Below are 24,204 nucleotides of genomic sequence, written 5' to 3' on the forward strand. Positions count from 1 at the left end.
AGAGTAAATTTGAAAAAACTAAGGAAAATAGTTACCAAGTTACTTTAAGTATGATGTAGTCATATCAAATCAATTTCAAAAGGGCGAGTTTTCAAAAGGTTTCTTCAGAAACCAATCTTTCAGATGTCAAAAGAAAAACAAATGTCATATCTCTGCCAGATGTAACATACTGGATTTTAAATCTCTCATGAACATATGAGAACATGAAGTTAATTTAGTCTCTGCATTTTCTACTGTTTTTTCAGGAACATGTTTAGTCCAACTTTTCCAGTCATCTTTCAGACTCCTTAGTCTTTTCAATGAAATCTGTTCCAAATAGCTGCTAACCACCCAAGCCTACTAAACACGAAGGAATGAATGTTTGACAGTTTGCAGCAAATGCTACTGCACAGCTTCCACGGAGTCTCCAAGGCATTTGAAGAATCTTGCAAAAGGACTTTAAAAGATCCTGAAGTCACCCAGCTGGCCCTGCACAGAAGAACCAGCTGCCTCATTAAACAAGATATAAAGCTATTGAGTAAACTGACTTCATTTCCTCCTGTGCGCTTCGTTCTCTGACCTGTCACTGTCTCCTGTTGGTACACAGTAAAGCTGCAGACGCTGCTGCTCTACAGTAGAAGGGCAATTATGGGCACTACAGCAGTTTCCTAGTTTACTGCAGAGCAGGAAAAAAACCCGAAAACAGTACAGAACAGTACAAACAGTACAAAATTGCCCTTTAATGTTGTAAACTCAAGGGAGCACAAGAGAAACTGGCTGCGGGGAGAGAAGGGGGAAAACAGGAGTCTGGGAGAATGTGAATTTTAATCAAGCCAGAAAACCAAGACTATAATCTTGGTTCTGTTATTTGATATTGTCTACTCTTATTAGGTATTCAACAAAAACATCCGACATACAAATCAGTCCCCTACAGAGACTTCCCTACCTCTGCTTGCAAGTCTTCTGGTAACGTCTCTTGAAAATGCATCCTTTTAGTTCTAGATGCATCTTGCTGAACTGAACCAGTCAACCCTTTAGCACAGAACCTCACAGCACAAAATGCAAAAGTTGAGTCCAAAACAAAGGTACTAACTACTGAACATACTTCTAGAGCAGAAAAATAGCAAGCCTCTCGGCCAGATCTCTAGAAAACTAATGTTATGATTTTCAGAGTATTCAGTACTTCTACCAGCATTACTGGTCTCCTGAGAACATCTGAAACTTAGAACAAACTGTGTACCCATTTTTATGTACTAGCCTGTCTCCGTAAATAACTAGTTCATTTACTTCGCTATGTTTTAAATACTTTTGCTTCCTGTCTCATTTGCTTCTTTCTAACGTCTTGCTAATAGTATTGATCAAAAATGTGGTTTGAGTTAAAACCCTCATTTTTTTTTTCTACGGGCAAATTCTTCTCTATATCCTTTCATATTATTTAAAACACTCCTTTTCCTTTGTAAGTGGGGTCTTATCCCAAAACTGATTTAAGAAATACAAATCACAAAAGGCTTTTACAGCTGGGTAGGTTTCCAGAGAAACTCACCATTATCTTTCTAAATTAAATATCAGAAAGTTTTGTGAAAGTGACATCTGAAAATGTGCCAGTTAAGGTATTAAGATACAGCAATTATATTTTATTAAAACAAAACAAAAAAAAAAAAGTCTCTTATTGTCTGTACACTTCCCAAGGAGCTAAACATTGGGAGAGATACTAGACTCAACTCCAATTTCTGAGCATGCAGATAGGGATACCTGATGTTTTTTTGAAATTCTGCATTCACAGCTTGTGCAAGCTGCTAGGACAATCTCATTTACATTGGATTTTTATATGCTGGTGGGGGATGAGGGGAGGTTGGCAGGCACAAGGAGATGGAGTAATGTGTACTGGAGGGACATTTCTGTTATGCTCCCAAACTGATAAAGGACAGAGCTTTCTAACTTCCCACTAAGTTTTAAAATTTAAAATATTCCCAATGACAAACCCTAATTTGCTTTTAGCTTCAGAGTACTTTCAACTGAGAATTTCCAGACAGAGAAGATACTAATTTTAGATGACCTAGAAAGGAGGTGCACAGACCATTGTGCTACCCTTTCAAAACTATTTGTAAGCAAAACTCTTCCTCAGTTTGTAATTCAAAGGCTTTGGCAAATTTGGAATTATGGGAAAATCAGGTTGCCTGGGACAGCAAGAAGCATATGTCCTGCACATATGCCTAAACAAAAAGATTTTATGATGTTGTTCCATCCTTGGTGGCTTGAAAAGACATTGGTATCGTTTCAACTAGTGCTCCCTACCTCAGGATCCAAGCAGAGCAGGGACAACTACACGAGCTGTTATTGCGTGGTACTGACCCAGCGGCTATCATGCTAACAGAGACCATGTGAAGGGAAGGAATGCCAGGAGACCTCCTCACCTGCACAGACCTTGCCTATGCACTGCTCAGGGACAACATTTTTTTTTTCCCCTCTTGGTATCTGTAAGGGATTGTTGGCTTTGCCTCCCCAAGACTCGGGCGACTCCAAGGAAACTGGGCTGCTTCCTCTGCAAGCTGGAGGAAAGGGGTCCTGGGCCTAGGGAAAGACAAGGGGGCTTTGGAAAGAAATTAGCTCCGCTTCTGCCACTAATGCCACTCTGGCTTTTTTCAGGGAATTTTTGCAGTCTGTTTATCCCTTACTACCAGTCAGATGATAGCTGGGTTTCATTAAGGCTGATTGCTACTTTTTTGTCCCCAAAACAGTATCCTTCAAACTGAAAAAAACTCACGCTTTTTCTTTTAATGTAGTAACACTGAACAGACTAAAAAAGCAAAAAAAAAAAAAAAAAAAAAATCTTCTAAATCTCATAGAAGTTTTGCTACAAAGAAAGGCCTCAAGCCTGACACAAGTGTTTTTTGGAGGGAGAGACCCATCCAGAGTTCTTTCTGAAAGCTGGTACTTAGTCCTAATTCACAGCAAAGACCTTTTCTGCTGCCAGTTGCCAGGGAGACTAGAAATACTATTCAGGCTTGGAGGGATCTTTTGTCTGAAGCTCTGGAAAAGCTCTCACTAAGCATTTAAGGCCTTCTTCATTTTCTGTCATTTTAGGGAAGAAAAGGACATGGAAATTTGTTATGGAAGGCAAAACAAGCATCCACGGAGCCAAATCATTTGCACAACAACAACAACCTCAAAAGAACAGTTCAGCAACATCTTATCTCTAAAAAAAGAAAACAACTCCAATATAAAAGAAAAATCTCCCTTCAACAAGTATGGTAGGCTAGTTAGTATACTCTTTCTTCTAACAAGAGGCTATAAAGGGCACACAGAGTACGAAAATACTGCAAGGATTCAGGCTGGCTGCACTAGCAGTGAAAAAAAAGCAGCCAAAGAGGTGGACATACTCTGTCCTTTATTTTCTTGTGTAAAAAACATTTAGGACAGAAACACAAGCCCTTTAAAAAACCAAAACTATACAAAAACCCCCAGTGTCCTAGATCTTTTGTAAAACTTAATAAGCACCTGGTGAAACAGCCAAAATGATTAAAAGGGTTTCAGTAATCCTAGTCCTTCAGTATAATGGCAAGATTTCTACGCTTATTTATACTAAAGATCTGATCTTCCATATCAGCTGCTCACAGAAAAAAAAGAAAAAAACAAAACCCACTAAACAAAAACCAAATGAAACCCTAAGAAAAAACAGCTTGCACTGTATAGAAAACTACAGAAGTCGTAGGCCCTATGTTTGAACTGGTCTGCTTACGTTCCTCATAGCTACTTTAAAAGTCAGCACTGTGCCTATGTAAACTTAACCGAAGTTTAGAGAACCATGAGCCTAAACGCACGGGCACTAAACACATTCTTTTTACATTTCAAATTTCTAGAAAAAAAACAATTTAAAAATATTTCAGATTATTGTCAAATGTCCTTCAGTTGCATTCCCTGTACACAAAGTATAGGCAAATCTAAAACATCACTTACATAGCATTTGAAAATGCATATAAAAACCCGGGAACGTCAGCAGATAACGACCACAAGTATTTGTTGCTTATTCAACAAGCCGTTTGTAGAAATTGCACAGTACGAGTCATCCTGTGGTTTACAACTTGAGCAAACCACTTAGACTACTCTAGCACAGCACTCCGAGGCCAAAACAGCAACAAACAGCCATATAAAGTATTTACAAAGTAGAGTTGCTTTCTTACACTGATAAACCGTTCTGTTGACACTAGTACCCACAAGATCTTTACTGTAAAACTTTAGCCTGTCACTCCACCGCTGCTCTTAAACAAAGACAGGCAGCACCAAAGTATTTCCATTTTCTGAATGAGAACAACTTCAAAGCTTACCCAGACTGCAAGCATCTGCAATATACCAGTTCTTTCATTTTAATTAACCTGAATGTATCATATTTCAGCTCATAATTAAAACTTACAAGTTGTTTGTTTTTACAAGCCTTTCTAAACAATCCTGTAAGCCAAGTTATCATTAACAAATTATATTTTATAAGCAGAATAACCAACAGCAATTCTGAGTTAGATGCCATCACAGCTGTAAACAGATTAATTTAAGATATTTCATTAAAATTCAAAATGTAACAAGAGCATTCTACTTACCATTTTCACTATGTCAGCATAAGCTGATTCAACAATCACTCCACGATTTGTTGAAACATATTCAACCAGTTCATTCAGTGTTGCTCTCTTAATTTCTTTGCTTTTCAGGTCTGAAACAGAGTCCATGAAGTCAAAGAGTACACAACACTGTTGCAACTTCTGACAAAAAAGATCTTGCTGTTCATTGAAGGTGGCATCTATAAAAGAAAAAAAAAAACAAACCAAACCATAAACCAACACTTAAGTCTGTAGAAGCGAACTCAGGATTTCTAAATCTATTTTGTGGACTAAGATTTGCATAGCTATCAGGTTTTTATTATGGGGAATAGTATGCTCTATAGTCAGCAAATTAATAATCAATATTGTCAAAACTGAAAATATCTATTTAAGTATTCTAGAATGAAAGACCCACCATTCACAACTTGTTTCATACAAGAAATAATGGATACACATGTGGCAGTAAATATATTTACAGAAAATGAGTTCCTGAATTAACTTTATTTGAAATACATAGACATTAATAAGTATCAACTCTCCCTCACCAAAAGTCATATACAGAAGCAGTGCATCATACTAACCTTTCATTCATCCGATTTGTCTCATTCTGTTCCCTAATCCTTTATTATGTAACCTGCTTAAAAGCTGTAAAATCTGCTTTGAAGGAACCTTGTCTTTTTACCCCAATGCAAAATACTTCACATACTTTTGACATCATGTGATGAATGTTTCTCTTAAGAGAAATTCTCTTAAGAATCAACTCCAATATTTCAAAAGGATTAATCCTGAATTTTCATGCTTTGGCCTAAATAGTTTATTACCATCTTAGTCATGCAAGGTTTTCCACCTTTTTTGGCCTATTAAGACGACGTGTTTGGCTATGACTTTGCATTTCCATTTTATAGTGCAGCTTATATCAGTATAAACTGATAAGCAAAATACCTCCATTAATATTTCAGATTAGCTCTAAGGAAGACAGATTATTAAGTACTGTACACTTAAAAAAATTTAATACATCCTTAGAATATTGTAAATGTTCAAAAGTTGCATGATCACAACAAAAGCAGCCATGGTTTTAACTGAGAAATTGGTTTAGTGTGCCTTTCATACTTGGTTTTATTTGTTTGTTGGTGTTCTAAGGCACTCCAGCATAGCATAACCTCATCTATCAGTCAGCTGGGATTTCACTTGTTCTGGTAAAAAATTTTTATTTCCAGGTTTATCTGCAAATAAGGAACGCTCTCCCCCTTAAGAATTTTCAAGACCTATCTATAGCCAGACTACTAATTCCTTAGCTTCATTCATTCACTGCAGAATTGATATTAGCACTGCTGTTTCATCATAAGGAAATTATCAAGACAAGAAAAAGGCAACCGCCTTGTTAACACTGAGTACTGAAAATCTTACGTCTCCTTTTAAAATGTGAACAAATCGCAAAAGATCACATGCTTCTCTCTATGTTTTAGGATTATTCTAATTAAACTTCATTTTAAGTTTGTAAGTTTAACAACTCAAACACTCTTTGATAATGCCAGTTCCTCAAGTTCCTTACCAAAACACCTTCTGTTTAGTGGCTGGAACAACAGTCAACAGTGGTTTTAATATTCAGTAATTATCTGACAAAACTCTTTCATTTCCATAAGCAAAAAGTAATTGCTAAAATGGACTGAAACACCCCCAGTGTAATCCCAACTGCTCGCTCTGCCCTGAAAGTTCAAACACCAGAACACTGTATTGTATTCCCTTTCCCCATCTGACAGTTATGATCCTATTAACTGAGCATAACAACTTCTGTGAGCTTTTGAAAAAGCTAGCAATTACTACTCCCTCATAAAGAACAATTCATACTTTTGAATGTTAATTCTGCAATTTTAACCATTTTTCTTTGGAATAGAAGCCTTGCAAGATGCTTATTTCACTCAGATAACTACAAAGACATGAATAGTTACACCCTGCAAAATAAGGAACATCAGCTGTAAAAACATTTGTAAATTACATAACATTTCAGCTCAGATCTTCTAATATTCTACAGTGGATTGCATGAGTAAGGATTGTATCATAGCAACACGGCAATAACAGTGACATGCTGAGGAGAAAATCCAAAAAGCCTGATTTAAGGAACCCACACGGGGGGACAGCTTTTTTTTTTTTTTTTTTTTTTCAAACACCAGCCCCAAGCTGATAGCCAGACTCAAATAGGAGTCAAACCTACTCTTATTTTTCCTCACTACAAAACTTAACTATACTCCAAGTTACAAAAGCCCAGCAGTGAGGCATGGCTAATACAGTGTATTTATTTGATGTTCAATAAAATGAAGTATCATTAACAAAAATTTACTAGAAGTTCCAAAAACCAGCAGACAGCATCTGGATACTCCTAACAGCGATTAAAACAGACTAAAGACCTAAGGTTAAAAGCAAGTAACAGGAATTCAGACAAAATAATCAAATCACTTATTACCTGCCCTAGAATATCAAAGAAATCCCTGCATTAGCCACTTTTAGTTAGACATTAGAGTAACAGAGATTGTATCTCTCCTGCCATGCATCACCAGTCCATTTCATTAGCAATCTGATCTATCTCAATTAAGACATGTTTTCTCAAATGAAAAACCTGCCCATCAATCTGTTTCGTTGCCCTTATCATTTAAAGCAAGATCAAAGGAAGTCTTTTCTTCTATGCATGCAGAAAATAAAGACATCTGCAAGAGACGAAAATTATGTGCAATCATGGTAATAAAAAAGGTAACAAGAAAGCCAGTTCTGTTGTATCAGCACTACCTGTCTTCATGTGCCCAATCCCTGCTTGATATATAGCATATTTAACCAGGGAATGTTATGAGAGATACCAGGGGAACCATCAAGTGATTTCGGAAAAATTGTTTGTCGGACAGTGCTCTTAACTTTTTAAAGCCTTGTCTTTAACTATCCCAAGTACAATGGAAGCTAGACAACTCTACACACAATAAAATCATATTGCAATAGTTTATTCCAGTTCTATGAATAAAATAAACTGTGCCACCATAATTGCATCAACACCAGAGCTTTTAGCTTTAGTAGTTTAACAACCCGTGGCAAGATTTTTAAACTAGTTTCAATTTAACATCTATCAAGATTTACACCATACATCTGAAGTTCAAGATAATTGCTTTTCTTCAAATACACTAAATACCATAAGGACCATAGAAGATAATGTAGGTGCAAAGTAGACAGTGGATGCTTCAATAAAATAACCCTGTTGACAGGCTGTATTTTGAAGAGAAAAAAAAAAAAAAAAGGAGAGTTAAAAAAAAGAAGCCTGAATTCTGTTATCAGCCTGTCCCTGAATTGCTACGTGTTGTTGGAAAAGACACTTTAGAAAAAAAGAGAGGAGGGAAGGAAACAAAACATGAGGAAGTCTAAAGCAGGAAAAAAAGGAGCAACGGTATTTAATCCTATTTAAAAGTGTCAAGACACATACATTGAACCACACCCCAGAAAACGGCCTACACACCATCCGATCGAGGTAATCAAAATACAGTTGCCTCAACTTTATTTTTTTAGGGGCTGCTCAACAGAATGGTGATTTAGCAAATTCTTTAAATCCACTGTTAACATTCTTTGAAAGGCTGGTTGTCAGTTGATCTGACATCCTTGGGAATGTAGTAAGCGAAATCCTAAACACAAAAATTTCCATCCAACACCATAAAAATTATTGTAGATTATGACCCACCATGACTCTTTCTAAGGATATTCATTGCCTCTGATCATGTTCACGATAGTAAAATGTTTGTAACTGATGAAAATAGTTCATTTGATTCTTGCACTTCATAATACTGAAATTCTCAACAGACTATTTCTATTATTTACAAAAACCTGACCATTATAGACAGTAGCCACAACATCAAAGGATAAAAAAAAATTACAAACAAGATGACTTGGCAGTTCTTCTTGAACAGAAGTTATTAAACATTAAAACCGCATGATCGTACAGGTTTGTCTCTAAAGTCAATGCTTTCAACTGAATGTTCAAGGTCATCAGTCCAAGTCTAAGCATGGAATATTGTGTTGGTAAAAGATGATTTTTTTCAGGGAGGTCCCAGACAAAATACAGATAGGGAAAGAGTTCACAATCACAGAGCTACCTCACTAGTCTACAACTGGAAAAACAAACATGACCATATCACTAGCCAGGGGACTACACTGACATCTTCCCACAGTATATTTATCTTATATGTTTACAGGCATTTCTCCTGGAAGGAAACAATAGATACTTCTCCTTTGTCAACAGAATTGTTTACCCAAGCCCTGTACAAAGCCAGAGAACCTAACATAATCATTGCTTCAGTAGCAGGAACCAGAATCTAAGTCCACAAAAACTCCTCTCTCAACTATAGAAATCGGAAGTTCAAAAAAAACTTACTTTCCCTAACACTACAAAATAAACCCTCTCAAAGATTTGCAACAAGTTTCCAATTTTATTTTTTAAAAATATCTCTAATTAAATATTTCTACTTTTTCCTAAAAAAGCTACCCCAAGAATATGCAGAAGGCAGAGAAACCACCATAAAGTTTTCCTCTGACAGCCTCTTAAAGCAGTTCACACACAGCCCTTTCAAACACTTAGAGGACAATGACATTATGGACTAAAGTACTGCATCCCTCCTTACAGCAAATTGAACCTGGTGGTCAATCCTACACTTCTACATACTTCCCTGACAAAGTAAAATACAGACAAGGATTAATACAGGACAAGGATTGTGCCATAGTTATGTCATATGCCACAGCGTGAAGTTTAGCGTTTAGTCTTTGTTGTCCACTTACATTTATGGGGCGCTACGCAGCTGTACTCAATGGTGGAGGGATCTGCTAGAGCAGAGCGAAGCCTTAACGCTGACGTGAAGAGAGGAGCGCATGTAGTATGAGACATCAAGTGTTTGGTTTTGTTTGCTTTTTTATTTATTTCTTCACATCAGGAAATTATCAACACTGTTGTACAACCACTCTTTTCAGAGATACTGTTAAGTCTGGAAAGGGGTTAGTCTGGTAAACTCTGCCCTAGCCTACATAAATCAAGCATAGGGAGCCCTGTTTAACCTAAGTTTAAAATTTGTTTTTGTCCTGGGGAGTTCTTGTGTGCATTATTGTTGCAATCTCTCATAGCATCTGAGTGTCAGTGTTTATGTTATAAGGCATGGTAAAGCATTGTTAATAAATGGAGTTTTGACACGATGTTACAACAGTGGGCAGACAGAATATGTTTCTGGGTTCTCAGAAGTCTACATCTGCAGCTTGACAGGCAGCAAAATAGCTGGCTGACAATGAAAAGGAGGTCTCTCTCCCCACTACCCCCTTGCCGTTATTCCTCCCTTCCCCTCCTCTGCTCCCAGGCACATCCATCCCTCAACACTGGCTCTGGAACTTGTCAAGACTTCTCTGCAAGCCCCTTTAACTCAATAACATGGACATATTAGTGAGGTTAAACAGCTTCTGGAGGGGCCTGATGTGCATGAGCTCTGGCACAAGATTAGTGATTGGAGCAGAAACTCCTCTTTCAGCTGCAGTGAGCTGTTAAGTTAGTTCACCATCTCGTTTGGAACCATATCATCCAACTACTGAGGTATGAGATAACTGAAAAATCCTACCTACACATTAAGTTAGCTCCTTTTTCGAGTAATACATTTCGTTTTTTTTGTTTGGGGTTTGGTTTTGTTTTTTTTTTTTTTTTAATAGCTTTAAGCTCCTTTTTAAAGGAAAATGTAGCTCCTGTATAAAATCTCACAGTATACTTGGCTATACTGGTAGTCTACAACATTCTCCAGTAACTCCATACACCCATAAGAGAAGTTCCCACAATTCCAGCTTTTGGTAGCTCAACAGCCAAACTGAAACTGATGGGGCTACTCAGATGAGCATTCATGCAGCACCTTAGGTATCCAAGGAATCTTGTCATCAGTATTTTCAGGTTTTCCACACAGAAAAACCTTGCCACCCTAAGGAATAAGTACCATTTCTTAATAGACTAGGGTTGTAGGTTTTCCCCCTGCCCTCTCCATTCAGAGTTCAACAGCATATATTTTCAAATTACCTGTTACCCCAAAGTCTACAGCTGTTGATGGAAATGTGGAAGGGGCTGAGCAAGTTCCTCTGCGTGTTTTCAGTAAACAAAGCTCTGACTTTCTAGTTCAGATAAGGGAGTCAGAACAACGTTATAGATCTTAAAAGTTAACCAGCTCCATATACTGTGGTAGGTTTGTTCACTAGAGAAGGAGGTTTGGAAGACAACAAAGTAGAATGGTATTCTCAAACATCATGCTACAAGGAAATTCATACTACATATAGGAGATAACCAAAACAAAGACTTGGCACAGAATTAAAGGCACAGAAGGCACGTTGGTCAAACCTGTCTAGGACCCAAGTGCTCATACTAACACTTAACCTCTTCATTTCAGAAATCAAAAGGACTGCAAAGGAGCAATCAAGATAATGAGCTGAGCTTCTGCTGTACTTCCACTTATAGGTAAACTATTCTGTAGACAGTCATCACGCAGGACTTGCACTAAGAGATCCACATGAACAATACTTCAATAATACACTGTGACACCCTACTTGCTCAAATGTCCCTAATATACACCTTTCTCCAACAAGTTGTGCAAAGTCAAATTAAAACTGGCAAAAACAACCAACTTGCTAAAAATCATACCACCATCCAAGTAAATCTCCATTTTCTTTTGAAATAGCTAAGAAACCACAAGTTTTGCTCATTAGAATATTCTGGATTTAAGATTAATTCTGTGATACATGCCAGGGAAGAAAAGGAAGAAAGAAAAAAAAACCTCACACATTAGAAGTAAAACTACATGAGGATAACAATCAACAATGACTTTTATTCACACACAGCATTGTGGTTTAGGAAGTTAGTTACAAAGTCTAGGCTATAGATAATTTTAAAGTTGTTTACTAAAAATACTCCTGGAAAGCTATCTTCCATACAATAACAGATATTGTTTGTTCAGATAGTCTCATCTGCCACTCCACATGGCCAGTAGTTGACCTTAGCAAATCAGTCCAGAAAATCTGAAAAGCCTGTGCTGATCTAACATCTGTCACAAATTCTGTGACATGGCTCCTTGCAGGGATGGTAAACTGCAACCATCTTATCTAGATTGTTTCTACCATCTTCCAAGCTTTCTTATAACCTCATATAGTTAAGAGTCTCCAGCTACTACCATGTTAAATCCCTTGATTTCAATGAAGATTTGAGTCAACCAAGACACTTCAGACAGTAAGAAAGTACTCCACTGAAGTGCTTTCATATTAATAGCCCTATTTCCTACTGTTTAATTACAGAAGACAACACACAGTCAGATGCAAAAAGTAATAGAAATTATTCTCTTGGTCCTCAAAAAGTTAAATAGCAAGACTCTAGTAACCAGGTCTGCCACAATTCACCTCACTTCTACTACACTTTCTCAAAAAAGAGAATTAAAGTACTATTGATTCCTTAAACAAACCAACCCACCAAACATACCAACCACTGGAATGTGAATATAAAACACCTTGAAGTCATCCTTAACAAAATGTACAACTTGGAACAATACAAAGGTTTCCTCAAGAGCACACTACCAGTTCAGAATCAAATTCAGCTACATGCCGAACAACAAAAAAATCCAGAAAAAAAATTGTCTGATGACCTGACACAGTTGAATCAATTCTGTTTCTGAAAATACTGAGAAGTTGAGCAATTTGCATATGATTAACTATATGCAAGTTTTGTTCAGAGTGGTACTATATTTATTATAAAAGGCAAAGAAGTTTTACTCCTTATGTAGCTGAAGTGTATGTTTTCAAAAAACAATAATGCTACTCCTCTTGTATTTGAAACAAGCTTTCTTCCACCAGCAAGCCAACTATTATGTTCCCCAGTGCATTCATTTACATTTTTGGCAAACGCTGCTACTGTGTTTGCTGTCTTCATTTAAAAACCATCAAGCAGTTTTAATGACTGATCATATGCCAGGATGGGCCTATCTTGAATATAACCAGAGGCTCTAAGAGTTTAGCGTTCTCTCCTGCATGTAAGACATTAGCCCAAATAATGGTTTCACTGGCTTGACGAAGGTATAAAAGCTCATTATTAAGTAATAGTGATCTTCAAATAATTTGAAATAGGAACCCTGCCTCTGTAAGGAATATAGTGCTAAATTTAAGGGTGACAAATCCTATCACAGAATTAACATGCACAGCCAGGTTATTAAACTGGGAAAGAGGGGAGAGTAATTGATTTCTGGAAGGGGAAATTGTTTCTCAGAAGATGTGAATATGGAATAGATGGCAACAGTTAACTTAAAATTACAGAAGTTGATACAAAGGCCTGAGAATTGAAACTGCTTTCCCAAAACAGAAAATACAACTCCTAAATAGCTTTTGTTATATTGAAATGCACAAAGGTTTTTGTTATGGTAAAACATACATGCTTTCAAGAAGTCCTCCTAACAAGAGGGCAAATAAAGGAGAAAGTAAAGTCCTGGGGGTATACGCAGGCCCTCTCTTTACACAGGTTACACTGTATTAGCCACAAGCTGAAGGCACCCACAGAGAGGCTGGCACACAGCAACTTGTCACTCCTGGTAACTCACTCCTGTCCCAGGGGAATTAACCACCAGCAAGACCCAAGAGACTCTACAGAAAAGGAAAGAGCCTACAGACCAAGTTTCCGAGAGCGTCAAATCAAAAAATCAGAAGGGACAATCAGTATGATGCTGCTTGTTCCTGACACAGGAACTGTAAATTATACTTTTCACAAACACAAGCATTTGCCCTTAAAGAAATACTATTTATTGAAGTGTAAGTGTTCAATAAAATTTAGGATTTTCACATGTAATTTTGAAGATATTAAACAACCCTTCGCATTGTGACATGACACACTCAAGGAACTGTTTCACATCTGCCCTGCTAAGAATTAAAAGAAGAATAATCTGAACAGCTCTGCTCCCTGTTTCACCCCCTCAACAGCTGTAGTGCTTTGTACGTACATTACCAGGGGATAAAGACAGCTGAAAAGCAGGTGACAAAGTTGTGTGCTGCACAGACTCAGTAAAAACTTAAGCCCAATACCCATTATACAGTCCTGTATTAAAAACACTCTCTATTCATAGGAACATAAACACTTTGTTTTGGTCTTCTGGTCAAGCAATTTGATTTGCACCTTTTAAGCTTGAAAGGACAGAAATTGTACTTACCATTAAAATAAGTTCCCTTTTTCTTAAGTCAACAGCAAAACTCCTGTCTGACTGAAATGACAGTATTTTATAATTAGTGAGCATTGATAATGAAGTACACCATAAGTGGATCTGGTGCAGGATATTATTTTTTTAAATCTATTAACTTGTATTCTTCCCCAATCATTTCCTCACCTTATCTAAGAATAAAATTAATTTTGAATAAGATGCTGAAGTTGCTCCAGTTTGGCATCACACTAGAAAATGCAAGTCAACACTACAAATCAAGTTTGTATTTTCTCAGAAACTGAAGAAACACTCATGTCATTTTCACCTGGCAAAATTAGCACTGAGTGCAATATAAAAATACTTTTTCTTTGAAACCAAGGGGTAGCTGTCAAACATCACTTCACAAAGCACAGAAACTCATTTTGCAGTGAATTTAGCACTTAGCTATTTTAAATGTGTGAAAGGGATGTATAGGGGAGTAACTTAATACGAAATCTGTGCGAGAAGAAACACGCAATCCAGCTTTTCAAAAGCCAAGGAAAAACATCCTCTTCCCTTGAATCCCTGTATAAATCCAGGTGGAAGTTACAGATATTGGATTAATTCCTTGGATAAATACAGACTTTACAAGTTGGCTAAACCTTAATTTTCAAAGTTTTCTCAGACAAATAAAATAATGAGCCACTTTATAATGATAAGTGTTACAGTAGGAAGAACTAAGCACTCACAGGATCTCTTTACCTCCTTCACTTCAATTAAGCATTTAGCCTCATAAATAAAAGGTTGGGCTACTTTTTTCATCAATTTTAACCATACTTTAAGAGTTATGTTCTTTCTATCAAAGATTACTTCCTATCAAAACATTACTGAACATCAGGTGTTCAGTAATGAGGGATGCTACACTTAAGTATATTCCCATTTGGCAAAATCTCTTGGCTATTTTTAAACTCAGTTTACACCATTTTGATGTACTGAGTTTATTTTGCTCCTGCTTTCTACTCTTAAGGGGAAAATACACAGAAATATGAACTACCAAACCTTGTCCTTCCTCACTGTACTGCAGGACCCAGCCTGTGCCTCTCTAGGGAGTTCTGACATTTGCATCTTAGTTTTTCATCTCAAAATAATAATGACTGTTTTCCTACAGAATCCAACAATGCTGAAATGCACAAATTTATTTCATATATGTAATTCAAAACCTAAGTTCAATTCAGGTAATTTGTTGCTGTTACATACATGTGGAACCAAAATTTATGCTGCTTAGCAGGACTTCAGTCTTACACATACGACATATTTTAAGTAAGCATAGGATTTTCAATTACAAACATCATACACTTTTCAAAAGCTTTACCCAATTACACCAAATTGAAACTTTTTAAAGCCCATTTTATTCCCCCACACTTTCCCACAGAATTTTACTTGGGAAGAAATTGATAAAAATAAAAAGCTGTGCTCTTATTTTTTAAAGGCCCAACCATCCACGGAAACAAAGTAACCTAACAAATCACTTCTAAATGTTCACTTGTTTATGCAGTGATACACCCTGCTAATTCTCAAATACAGCAATAGCAGAAATAAAGCTGTTTCCCCCTTCATATTCAGACAAATTGCTGTGATTTTTTATTCCTGCTCTTCTTCAGATCAGCCTTCCTGGCCCATGCTTTACTGTCCTTCTCAAACTCGCTCACTCCACCTTCTCTTTCAGTTCTTCTGAGAAAATCTACTGTGCTTCTTCCACCTGTTATCCAGAGCTGGTCAACTCTCCAAGGATGTGATGGTCTCAGATCTAACCTTTTAATTGGTAATTTGAAAAAGTAAACTCATATAACCTATTGAAAGTTTTCCTGTTACAGTAGAGAGTAGCTTTAATGTCTTTAACTGTCAAAGGTTTAAAAATCACTTAGTAGAATTAGACCATCTTCCTTTCGCAGAGAAGAAACTTGAGATGAGAACAATGGTAGCTGGGCAACACAACAGCACAATCTTTTTTTAAAGAAAATCTATAGCCTTTTCCCTTCACCATATTCACAGCAGCAATACATGCTACTACTTTAGCAGGCTACAGGTCACCTACAATTCTGATCAGACTGCTCTCTCTTCCCACAGCCTCCACACCCTTAAAATACTACGGCCTAGTATCCTGCACCTACATTTCACTAGCCTTTCTTGGCTTGGCTCCCGCCACACCCCTTCATACAGCAGCCAGAAGCAGTACTGCTAAACACAATGACTGAAAGTGAATTTCACGCTCTAATCATGGTCACTGCAGTTATGTTCTCCTCATTTTTAAACTCTCAAGTAAAGACTCATCTGATGAGCCAACTCATCAGCAATCAATTCCTGATGTACCGAACTAAACTCCTAAGCCCATGAAGTTTCAGGAAGATCACTGGAAGTTCAAAAACCATGGTTATAATGAAAAACTATGAGGAAACTAGAAAAGAGTATGATAAGAAACGTGTCCAGGAAGTTTCACAGCCAACAGGAGCTTTGAGACTCTAAATACTGAGCTTACTGCAGCTACTGGAGAGGAGCTAGCTTCTGCCTTCTCTTCCCGCTTAAGCTTCTCTAATCAGCCCACTGCTTCCACACTGTCCCCTCACCTGTAACACACTTCTGGGTTCCTGCTTGTAGAAAAATACATTACAAGTTTTCCATACACTTAGTTGCCTCGCCTAGCAGTACTACAGCCAAGAAAACCAAAGAAAAGCCATGCATAGTAGCCTCACAGAGCACAGCAGATGAGAGCAGCACAGCAGATACTGAAGTTTCTATACAGAACATAGTAGATACCGAATCATCTGTCTTGCTACTGAACTACAACAGCTACTGAGCATGTCTTAGAACTTGTACAAAATTAGATCAATTTTCATTAAGAACTATGTTCTAAGCTCCAAAGTACAGCAAACATTAAACCTCAAGACAGTTAACTTTTTTTTAATATTGACAATACGCAATTTATTTTTACACTAGTCTTAGAAGCAGTTCGAACTGTTTTTGCTGAAACTAAGAAAATTAGCCTGATGAACAGTTCCAAATAAAACTGTCCATACTTGGCATGGAAAACTGCAGTCCAAACAGCTCAGCAATGCTGTAAGCAGCTGAGAATAAGGTCTTGTGAAGCACCCTTTTGTAAGCAACCCTAACTATGATGCGTTCTGCCTTTAAGTCAAAAGTATACTATGAAATATGCTTCTTGTAGACAACATACTTAATTGTCCATGAACTCAGCAAAACTTAACAGAAACTACTTCAGTGACTCTCTGATAAAAATCAATGATTCAGACGTTAAAAAGAAGCTGTCACTGTTGGTCCAGTTTCTACTAGAACATTTTGCCAAGGGAATCTTATACAACAGACATTATTTACTACTTATTCATCTAGTTCGGCTGTGGTTCCAACCTTCAAAATCCACACACTGTTATGAGACTATAAATATAATTTTAGCCCACTGGATTAAAACTGGAGTCAGGACTACTATGGCATAGAAGCTGCATTTTATACCTTCCCAAGGGAAACGTCTTTTTTCCCAAGAACACAACACGTATACCTTTTGTGCTTAAACAGAATACTAATCTGTCCAGAACTGTTGGTATGACACCTTTTCAAAAGCACTGAAAGATTTTTAGATAGATATTAAAAAAAAAAAGCAACTGTAGACTGAATTAATCATCTTTTGATCAGATAGCCTGAAGCAGTAAGTAATTCCATTTGTATTTCCTACAGCAACTAACATTAAATTCAGCACCTGCAAAACTAATATCTGACTAAACTAGAAAGCAACAAATATGGAAAAAGAAATCTGATACTAAGCTGGCACACAGAAGATGTGAAAGATTTAAATAGAAAAGTTCATGTGAAGACTGTCAATAGGCTCTATATTTAGGAGTTGCTCTTGATGGAAGTATATTCTAAGACCAAAAATTCAAGTCTGAGGATAAAAAAGGTCAATTTTTTAAGAATTAAAGACTAAATGTTCCACTCCATAAACTAGGAACAGTTCCTTAATATAGAAAAAAAATTAAACAGCCCATTTTTCATGGAACTATATCAGAATATTAAAATATTCTTAAAGCTTCTTTCGCTATTATAGGTTTGCTATTTCTCAAGATAGTAACTTCACTAAACAGAAGTTTTGACTACTTTATAGTGTGCCCTGCTGTGATTATACATAACAGTTAAACCTAAATTCCTCACAGAACATCCTCATTCTTCATCTGAAATAAAGATTATCTCTCAAGGAAAAAATCACCCAAGAAGATGATAGTTGCAAGGGACGTTGAATACAAAAGGTAGAGGATGGGGGACTACAGAAGAGGAAATAACAATGAAACATCAAGGATACAAAAAAAGTGTAAATCTGAGACAGAAAACTGTCATTTCACTTACAAATATTTATTAATGCTGTAGTAAAAGTAAACAATTTAAAATTTTTGAAGGACATTTTCCTTTGGGGAGCAAAGGCAACTTAATACGAGGAGAGAATTCCTCTCAGCTGTTTTTAACTCCACTTTATTTTTGTCACTCTGAAGCACACACTATATGACTCAAAATATTCCAAGTTTAAGGTTTGAACTGACCCTGATAGATTTAACAATGTTACGATTTTACCCCTAAGCAAGCTTATTAGGCCTTCCTGTAACATTTCCACAAAACCTTAGCTTGAAGGAAACACATGGCTTTCAGTCAAACCCAGGCTCACTCTCAGAGGTTTAAGTAAAGAAAATACTATTGTTAACACCTATTTTAGACCCCATATTTGAATGTTGAAACTACACACTTGAGGGTCTTCTTAGAAATGTCTTATTCCAGTATACTTCACTGCCATAACTCTCAGTCCCACAGAGACTGTTATAAGCATCGCTAACCTATGGTTGAAAGGTTTTTGGACCACTTTCCAGTTCTTCTGCTGTAAGGGGCGGAGTTTTCTCTGTGGGGAGACATTTTAATTTGGAAGTGGATACTGAGAATTTCTTTTAATATATTTGTTCTCTGAGCATGATACAGGAAATAAGCCTGCAGTGACATGCACCTTCCCAAATGGATATTCACTATTGAGAAGATCACAGAAAGACACAAGGAAATGTTTATTCGTTCCAGCTGCACTCGACATGTTTGGTACACAGGGAAAAAAAGGTGTATTTTCTTTACAACCTGACAGACCCTATTGATTGTGCTAAACAAAAGCAACAAGTTGTATGTTTTCTATTCACCATTTTCCACCTGTATTTTTTATATGCTGCTTCAGTCAAAAATGACAGAAACAAATACGCATACTTTTACTGTAATGAGTCAGACCAGGTTCCAATGTCAAGTTGTATCTCTTTTTTCAAAAAATGAAGGTAACTGCATGTTCTATCACAGTCTTATAAAACAACTTGCTATCAAGACAAAATTACCACTTCTTAAGACGTTAAAAATAACACTTCCTTTGCCAGATTTATTTAAACTCAACACACTCAGAATTGTCCATGAAGTGATAAAATCCTGCTGTTAACCAGCACATTATTTTGGCTGCAGATTTTTTAAAGGATTTGTATTTATGTAAACTATAAAGTAAAAAAAAATGAAAAGGAGATAAGGAAAAAAAAAGCTACTTCAACTTCTAACAGGTTTAACAAGCTTTTTTTTTTTTTTTTCTTTTTCTTTTAAATACAGTCACTGTGTCTTCAGCATTTCTTACTTGGCTTTTAAATAATACAATAGAACGGACACTCTCCTGAATAACACACATATAGGAAACCTGCTAACTTAACTGAAGAACACATTACTAATTTATTTTATGTATCCTGGCATCAGTCAGATTTTGCTGAGCTGTTACCCAAAAATGATAGATATCACCACACACAAAAATAAGCTGAATGTTAATGACAACACACAATCTTGCTGCCCCTCCTCTCAATCCCTCTCCTCCAACAAAATCTCCGAAGTCAAGAGTACCTACTATTTGGGACTGTTACCTACTAATTATAGATATTTTTCTTCTCCTAGCAGAGATACAATATTCAGCCCAATTAAGGAATTTTGGTAATACACAGCAGTAATACAATTAACTCCAGAAATATGTACTTTTAAGATTATCTGTCTACAGGCTTTCAAACAACACAACTATGAAAGTGTGTTACACAATCTGATCTGGCCATTTCAGTGGCAAACAAACAACAGTCTTTAGATAAAAGGAAAAAAAACCTCACAACACTATCTACCCAAGAAGATACTTTTTAAAGTGGATGGGTAATTTTAATTTTTCTTCTGGAACATCTCTCCTTCCAGCAAAAGAGATGCAAGTATCTTAGGCCAGTCTGACAAGCCTATTGGGGAGTTTTAGAATACTGTTTATATTTATTTTAGAATATTTTTTCTCAAAAGTGATGATAAAGATAGTAACTATAAACAAGATGAAATATTTTACAGCAGCATAATACCAAACTGCTTTTTCGTCTACAAAACACTACTTTTTTCCCAATAAAGGCTTCAAACACCTCCAATGTAACCATTTATTTGAAGATATCTGGAAAAGCAAAAAGTCTTAATCTAATTTCATAAATGTATGCTGAGCACCCTTAGGCATCAGTATAATGACTGTACTTTCCTTTTTCAGCCCCTCCCTGGGAACGCTGGCTACTACTCTGTAGATGATACTACACTGGCAGCATCACAACCATTACTGAATTCCATACTGGCTTTAAAGAACAAAGCAAAGCTTCACCTTCCCAAGATGTACGCAATTAGAACAAGAAGTTTTACAAATGATACATTAGAAAGACACTCTCTCTCTAGAAACTTTTTTTTGTTTAGGGGGCAGGGGAGGTTCAAGAGAGGAAGGGAGAGAGAGAGAGCCTCAAGCAGATGGAGAAAAATCATCCTATGTCCATAGCTATGTTCAGGACAAATCTAACATCACAAAACCCAAGGGAGAAAACACACAGAAGAGTGCTGCCTGACTTTCTGCTAACTGGCTAGTTGGGATACTATAACGCATAAAAGTATATTCTGCCCACAATTTATGTTCTGAAGCAGCTTTAGAGAGGAAGTCTTTAAATTTAAGTCATAAGCATAAAGACAGATATGATTTTCCTTTAAGAATTTAAGGCAATTCAAACTACTATAAAACTCTGCATAACTGAAGAAATTTCTCTGACAGTTTATGGTCTCAAATTTCCGAACATCTGAGCTGCTGATGCCATGCAGAATTTCTCTGTGTTATAAGTAAAAAGCTGTAAAACTGCACTCACAAAACTATAAGACTTAATCACAGAGAGTTAAAAAATTAATATTAAAGTCCCAGCTCAGAAAAGAATGTAAACTTGGACATTTTGCTGATTTAAGCTGGAATTACTCCCTGCATAAAGAATGTACATTTAACTGTTTGCTGGATCAGGACTCAAGCTTTCTGAAGTCTGCCACCTATGTGCAATATTTACCAAGTGCTTTTACAAGGCCTCAAGTGTGGTTTTATAAAAATGATCTCTGAGGAAAATGTACTGTCCAAATAGCATGTGAATAGCAGAAACTATATCTTTATTTCAAACAAATTATCCCGGTTATAAATCCCTCAAATCCAACTGGTGTACCAAGACAGGACACAACTTCAGAGGGAAAGAAAGCCCAAAACAAGCAGCAATAACACCCCTGCTGTTGCTAAAAGTAGCACCCAAAGCTGCTGCAACAAAGAGGCTAAAAAAATACCTCTCCCCTTGTCACTCTTCTGCCCAAGCTTATTTGCATTTAATAACATTTCTGCTAATAGCGAGTTTTATGGTTCATGTACATCTAACACTAAAGAGTACAAAAAAAAATTGTCTTGAAATACTACAGACTTGACTGCAAAACCCATAAAAATCGAACAGAAAAAAAAGTTACTTAGTATCTAGGAATATTTTTAAGTTTGCTGTATTTCATTCAGATTTTGGATATCTGCTGCAAATTAGAGATTTTTTCCACTATCATACGATGCAGCTTCAAAAACCTTAAGACCTTAACACTAGTGGAAGTAAAATTAATATACCGGGTCATGTTAAGGTACTATCTCTCCCTTATTTTTCAGGTCCCTGTCAAATACTTTAATAACGAGTTTATATTATCTGCCTAATAACTATTTTTGTAATTTTTAAAAGAAGAAATATACAGGAATTTAGTTTGATGTTCAAAGGTGTGGAAGGTTGCAATTAACTTTTGTTTCATTTTTGTAATCTTAACGAACTGAGTCTTTTCAGATTTTAGCTCCAGTACAAAGGACAAAACCTTCACTATCTATTTTCATGTCAGCGATGCCAGCATCTACAATTTTCATTCACTTGTGAGCGTTCACATACAGCACTATGCAGGAGGAGGACTCCTGATCATTAAAACAGGACACTCAAAACATCATTCAAACAGTGTCCAAAAGTGATGGGAAGGAACAAACAAGCCAAACGCAAACTCTCTCCGGTAACTCAGGATATTATGCCACAGGCACGGAGTTCCTCTTTGCAAAATCCCCTCGTGGGAGGAGCCACCACTCGCTCCTAGGTTTTAGTGCTCAGTTCCCTGCACTCCTAAACTCAATTTACTGCCTACATTTTCCGCATTAAGCCCTCAAAAAGCACACCTGGCCGCCCAGCACTTACCCCTAAATTACCCAGAAACGGGGTGGCGAGTTAGAGTCAGTGCCCGGGGCAGTAAACGAGAACCGACCTGTACGACACTTGTTTACACGAGCAGAGGAAGCGAGCTCATCCGCGCACAGAACTACTCCTGCAGGGTCCCTACCTGGAAAGCACCGGGAGCAGAGGAGGACACGGCTAAAGGGCAGAGGGTGCGCGGCAAGGGGACAAGCCAGGGCAGGCGGGGACAGCGCAGCGCGGGGCAAGCAAAGCGGAGTCAGAAGAGGCAGCCCCGGGCGGCCGAGGACACCCGCACCTGTAGCCGGAGGGCTGGGGTGTGCAGGAGGGGGGGGGGGGGGAAGGACGACAGACGGGTACCTTTGAGCTGGGGCAGCGGCGAGAGCTCCACCTGGCTGCTCTGGCTGCGGAACTGCGAGGAGCCCTGCGAGCGCTTCTGCCTCTGAGCCTTGCGCACCGATTTCCGTGTGAAGCCATCCACTTTCTCCGCGGCAGAGATGGCCGCCGACATGGCTGGGCGGTGAGGCGGCGCGGGGGGACGTCGGTCTCCAGAAGCATATATTAAAGCGGAGGGAGAAGCGGGCGGGCAAAAAAAGGGCTTTATAAAAAAAACCAAAACACCAAACCACAACACCAAGAGCAAGTCCTCCCTGCCCTCACGGCCGCCCGCGCACACCACACCGACGGGAAGAGGGGAGGAGGGCTGGCGTCCTGGCGGCAAGCGGGGCGGCGGCGGTGCTGGCTGCCGGGAGCTGGGGAGGCTCCTGGGTCCGGGCTGCCGCCTGGCTCCTCAGTTCCTGCTTCCCTCGCAGTTTCCTCTCCGCGCGGGGCCGGCTGCCGGGCAGGCGGGGGAGAGCGGCGGCCGGCGGGGAGCGGAAGGGGGGGAGGAGGAGGAGGAAAGGGAAAAACAAACAAACAAACGCAACGACAACTTTGCCCGTCGGGGCGGGCGGGCGCCAAACTTTCCCGCGGCGGGTGGGGGGGGGGACGGGACCACGCTCCCGCTCTCCTCAGGGCAGGCGCGACGCGAGCCGCCGCGGGCCGGGCTCGGCGGCGCCGCTGCCCCGCTCCCGCCTCGTTTGCTCCACGTCCCCCTCAACCGGGCTCGCCTGCGCCAGCCCGCGCCGAGCCCGCTGTCATCGGCCGGACTCGCCCCTGGGCCGAGCTCGCCGGGTTGGCAGCTTCCACTCCCCAGTCGCTCGCTTCCACACGCCCCTTCTCCGCCTTCAACCACCGCCGGGTGCTCCCCGCGCCTCCGCCGTCATCCTGCCCCCTCCTGCTCCTCCGGGGGCCGCCACGAGTGTCTCCGCCCGCCGCTGCCGCGCCGCCAGAGCCGCGGAGCCGGCGCGCTAGCGGCCGCGCAAGTTGGATCGAGTAGAGTTGAGGGGAGGAAGGAGGGGAAAGGGGCGGGGCGGGGGCGACCGCCAAAGGGGCAAGAAGGGGCGAGAGGAGTGGCCGTTGCTGGCGGCGGTGGATGATTGACGGCGCCGGGCAGCCAATGAAAAGAGAGGATCGTGGAGCACCCACCCCTCCCCGCCTCGAGCAGGGACCTGGGGAGGACGCGGGAGCTGGTACGGCGTGATTGACAATAGGCTTCTCCAACCGAGAGGAGGGGAGACGAGGAGGGTGGGGTTTTCCTGGCCGACGTAAAAGGCGAGGGAAGGGGAAGGGGTGGAGATGGTGGGCGGGGTGGGCGCTGGCCAATCAACGCCGGGGGGCGGGAAGCGGCAGAGTAGGGACGTGGGGCGCGCGACGGCGCCGTTGGAGCGGCGCCCCGTTACTGAGTTGCGGCGGCCGTCGCAGGCGGCGAAGGCCCGTTGTTCT

The 24,204-nt window shown here is 39.2% G+C and overlaps 1 protein-coding gene across 1 annotated transcript in view; it reads right to left on the reverse strand.

The window, feature by feature from the left end:
- PPP2R5A (protein phosphatase 2 regulatory subunit B'alpha) overlaps nt 1–23,780 on the reverse strand; it is a 46,706-nt gene extending 22,926 nt beyond the window's left edge. The window contains exons 1-2 of the mRNA XM_068395661.1: nt 22,741–23,780; nt 4,572–4,768 (exon numbers count right to left, since the gene is read on the reverse strand). Coding sequence (XP_068251762.1) covers nt 4,572–4,768; nt 22,741–22,891 — 348 coding nt within the window. The 5' untranslated portion in view covers nt 22,892–23,780. The remainder of the gene's footprint in view (nt 1–4,571; nt 4,769–22,740) is intronic.
- Between the last annotated feature and the right edge of the window lie 424 nt (nt 23,781–24,204).

Source organism: Nyctibius grandis, chromosome 1 (assembly GCF_013368605.1).
Source record: "Nyctibius grandis isolate bNycGra1 chromosome 1, bNycGra1.pri, whole genome shotgun sequence".
NCBI classification, from domain to species: domain Eukaryota; kingdom Metazoa; phylum Chordata; class Aves; order Nyctibiiformes; family Nyctibiidae; genus Nyctibius; species Nyctibius grandis.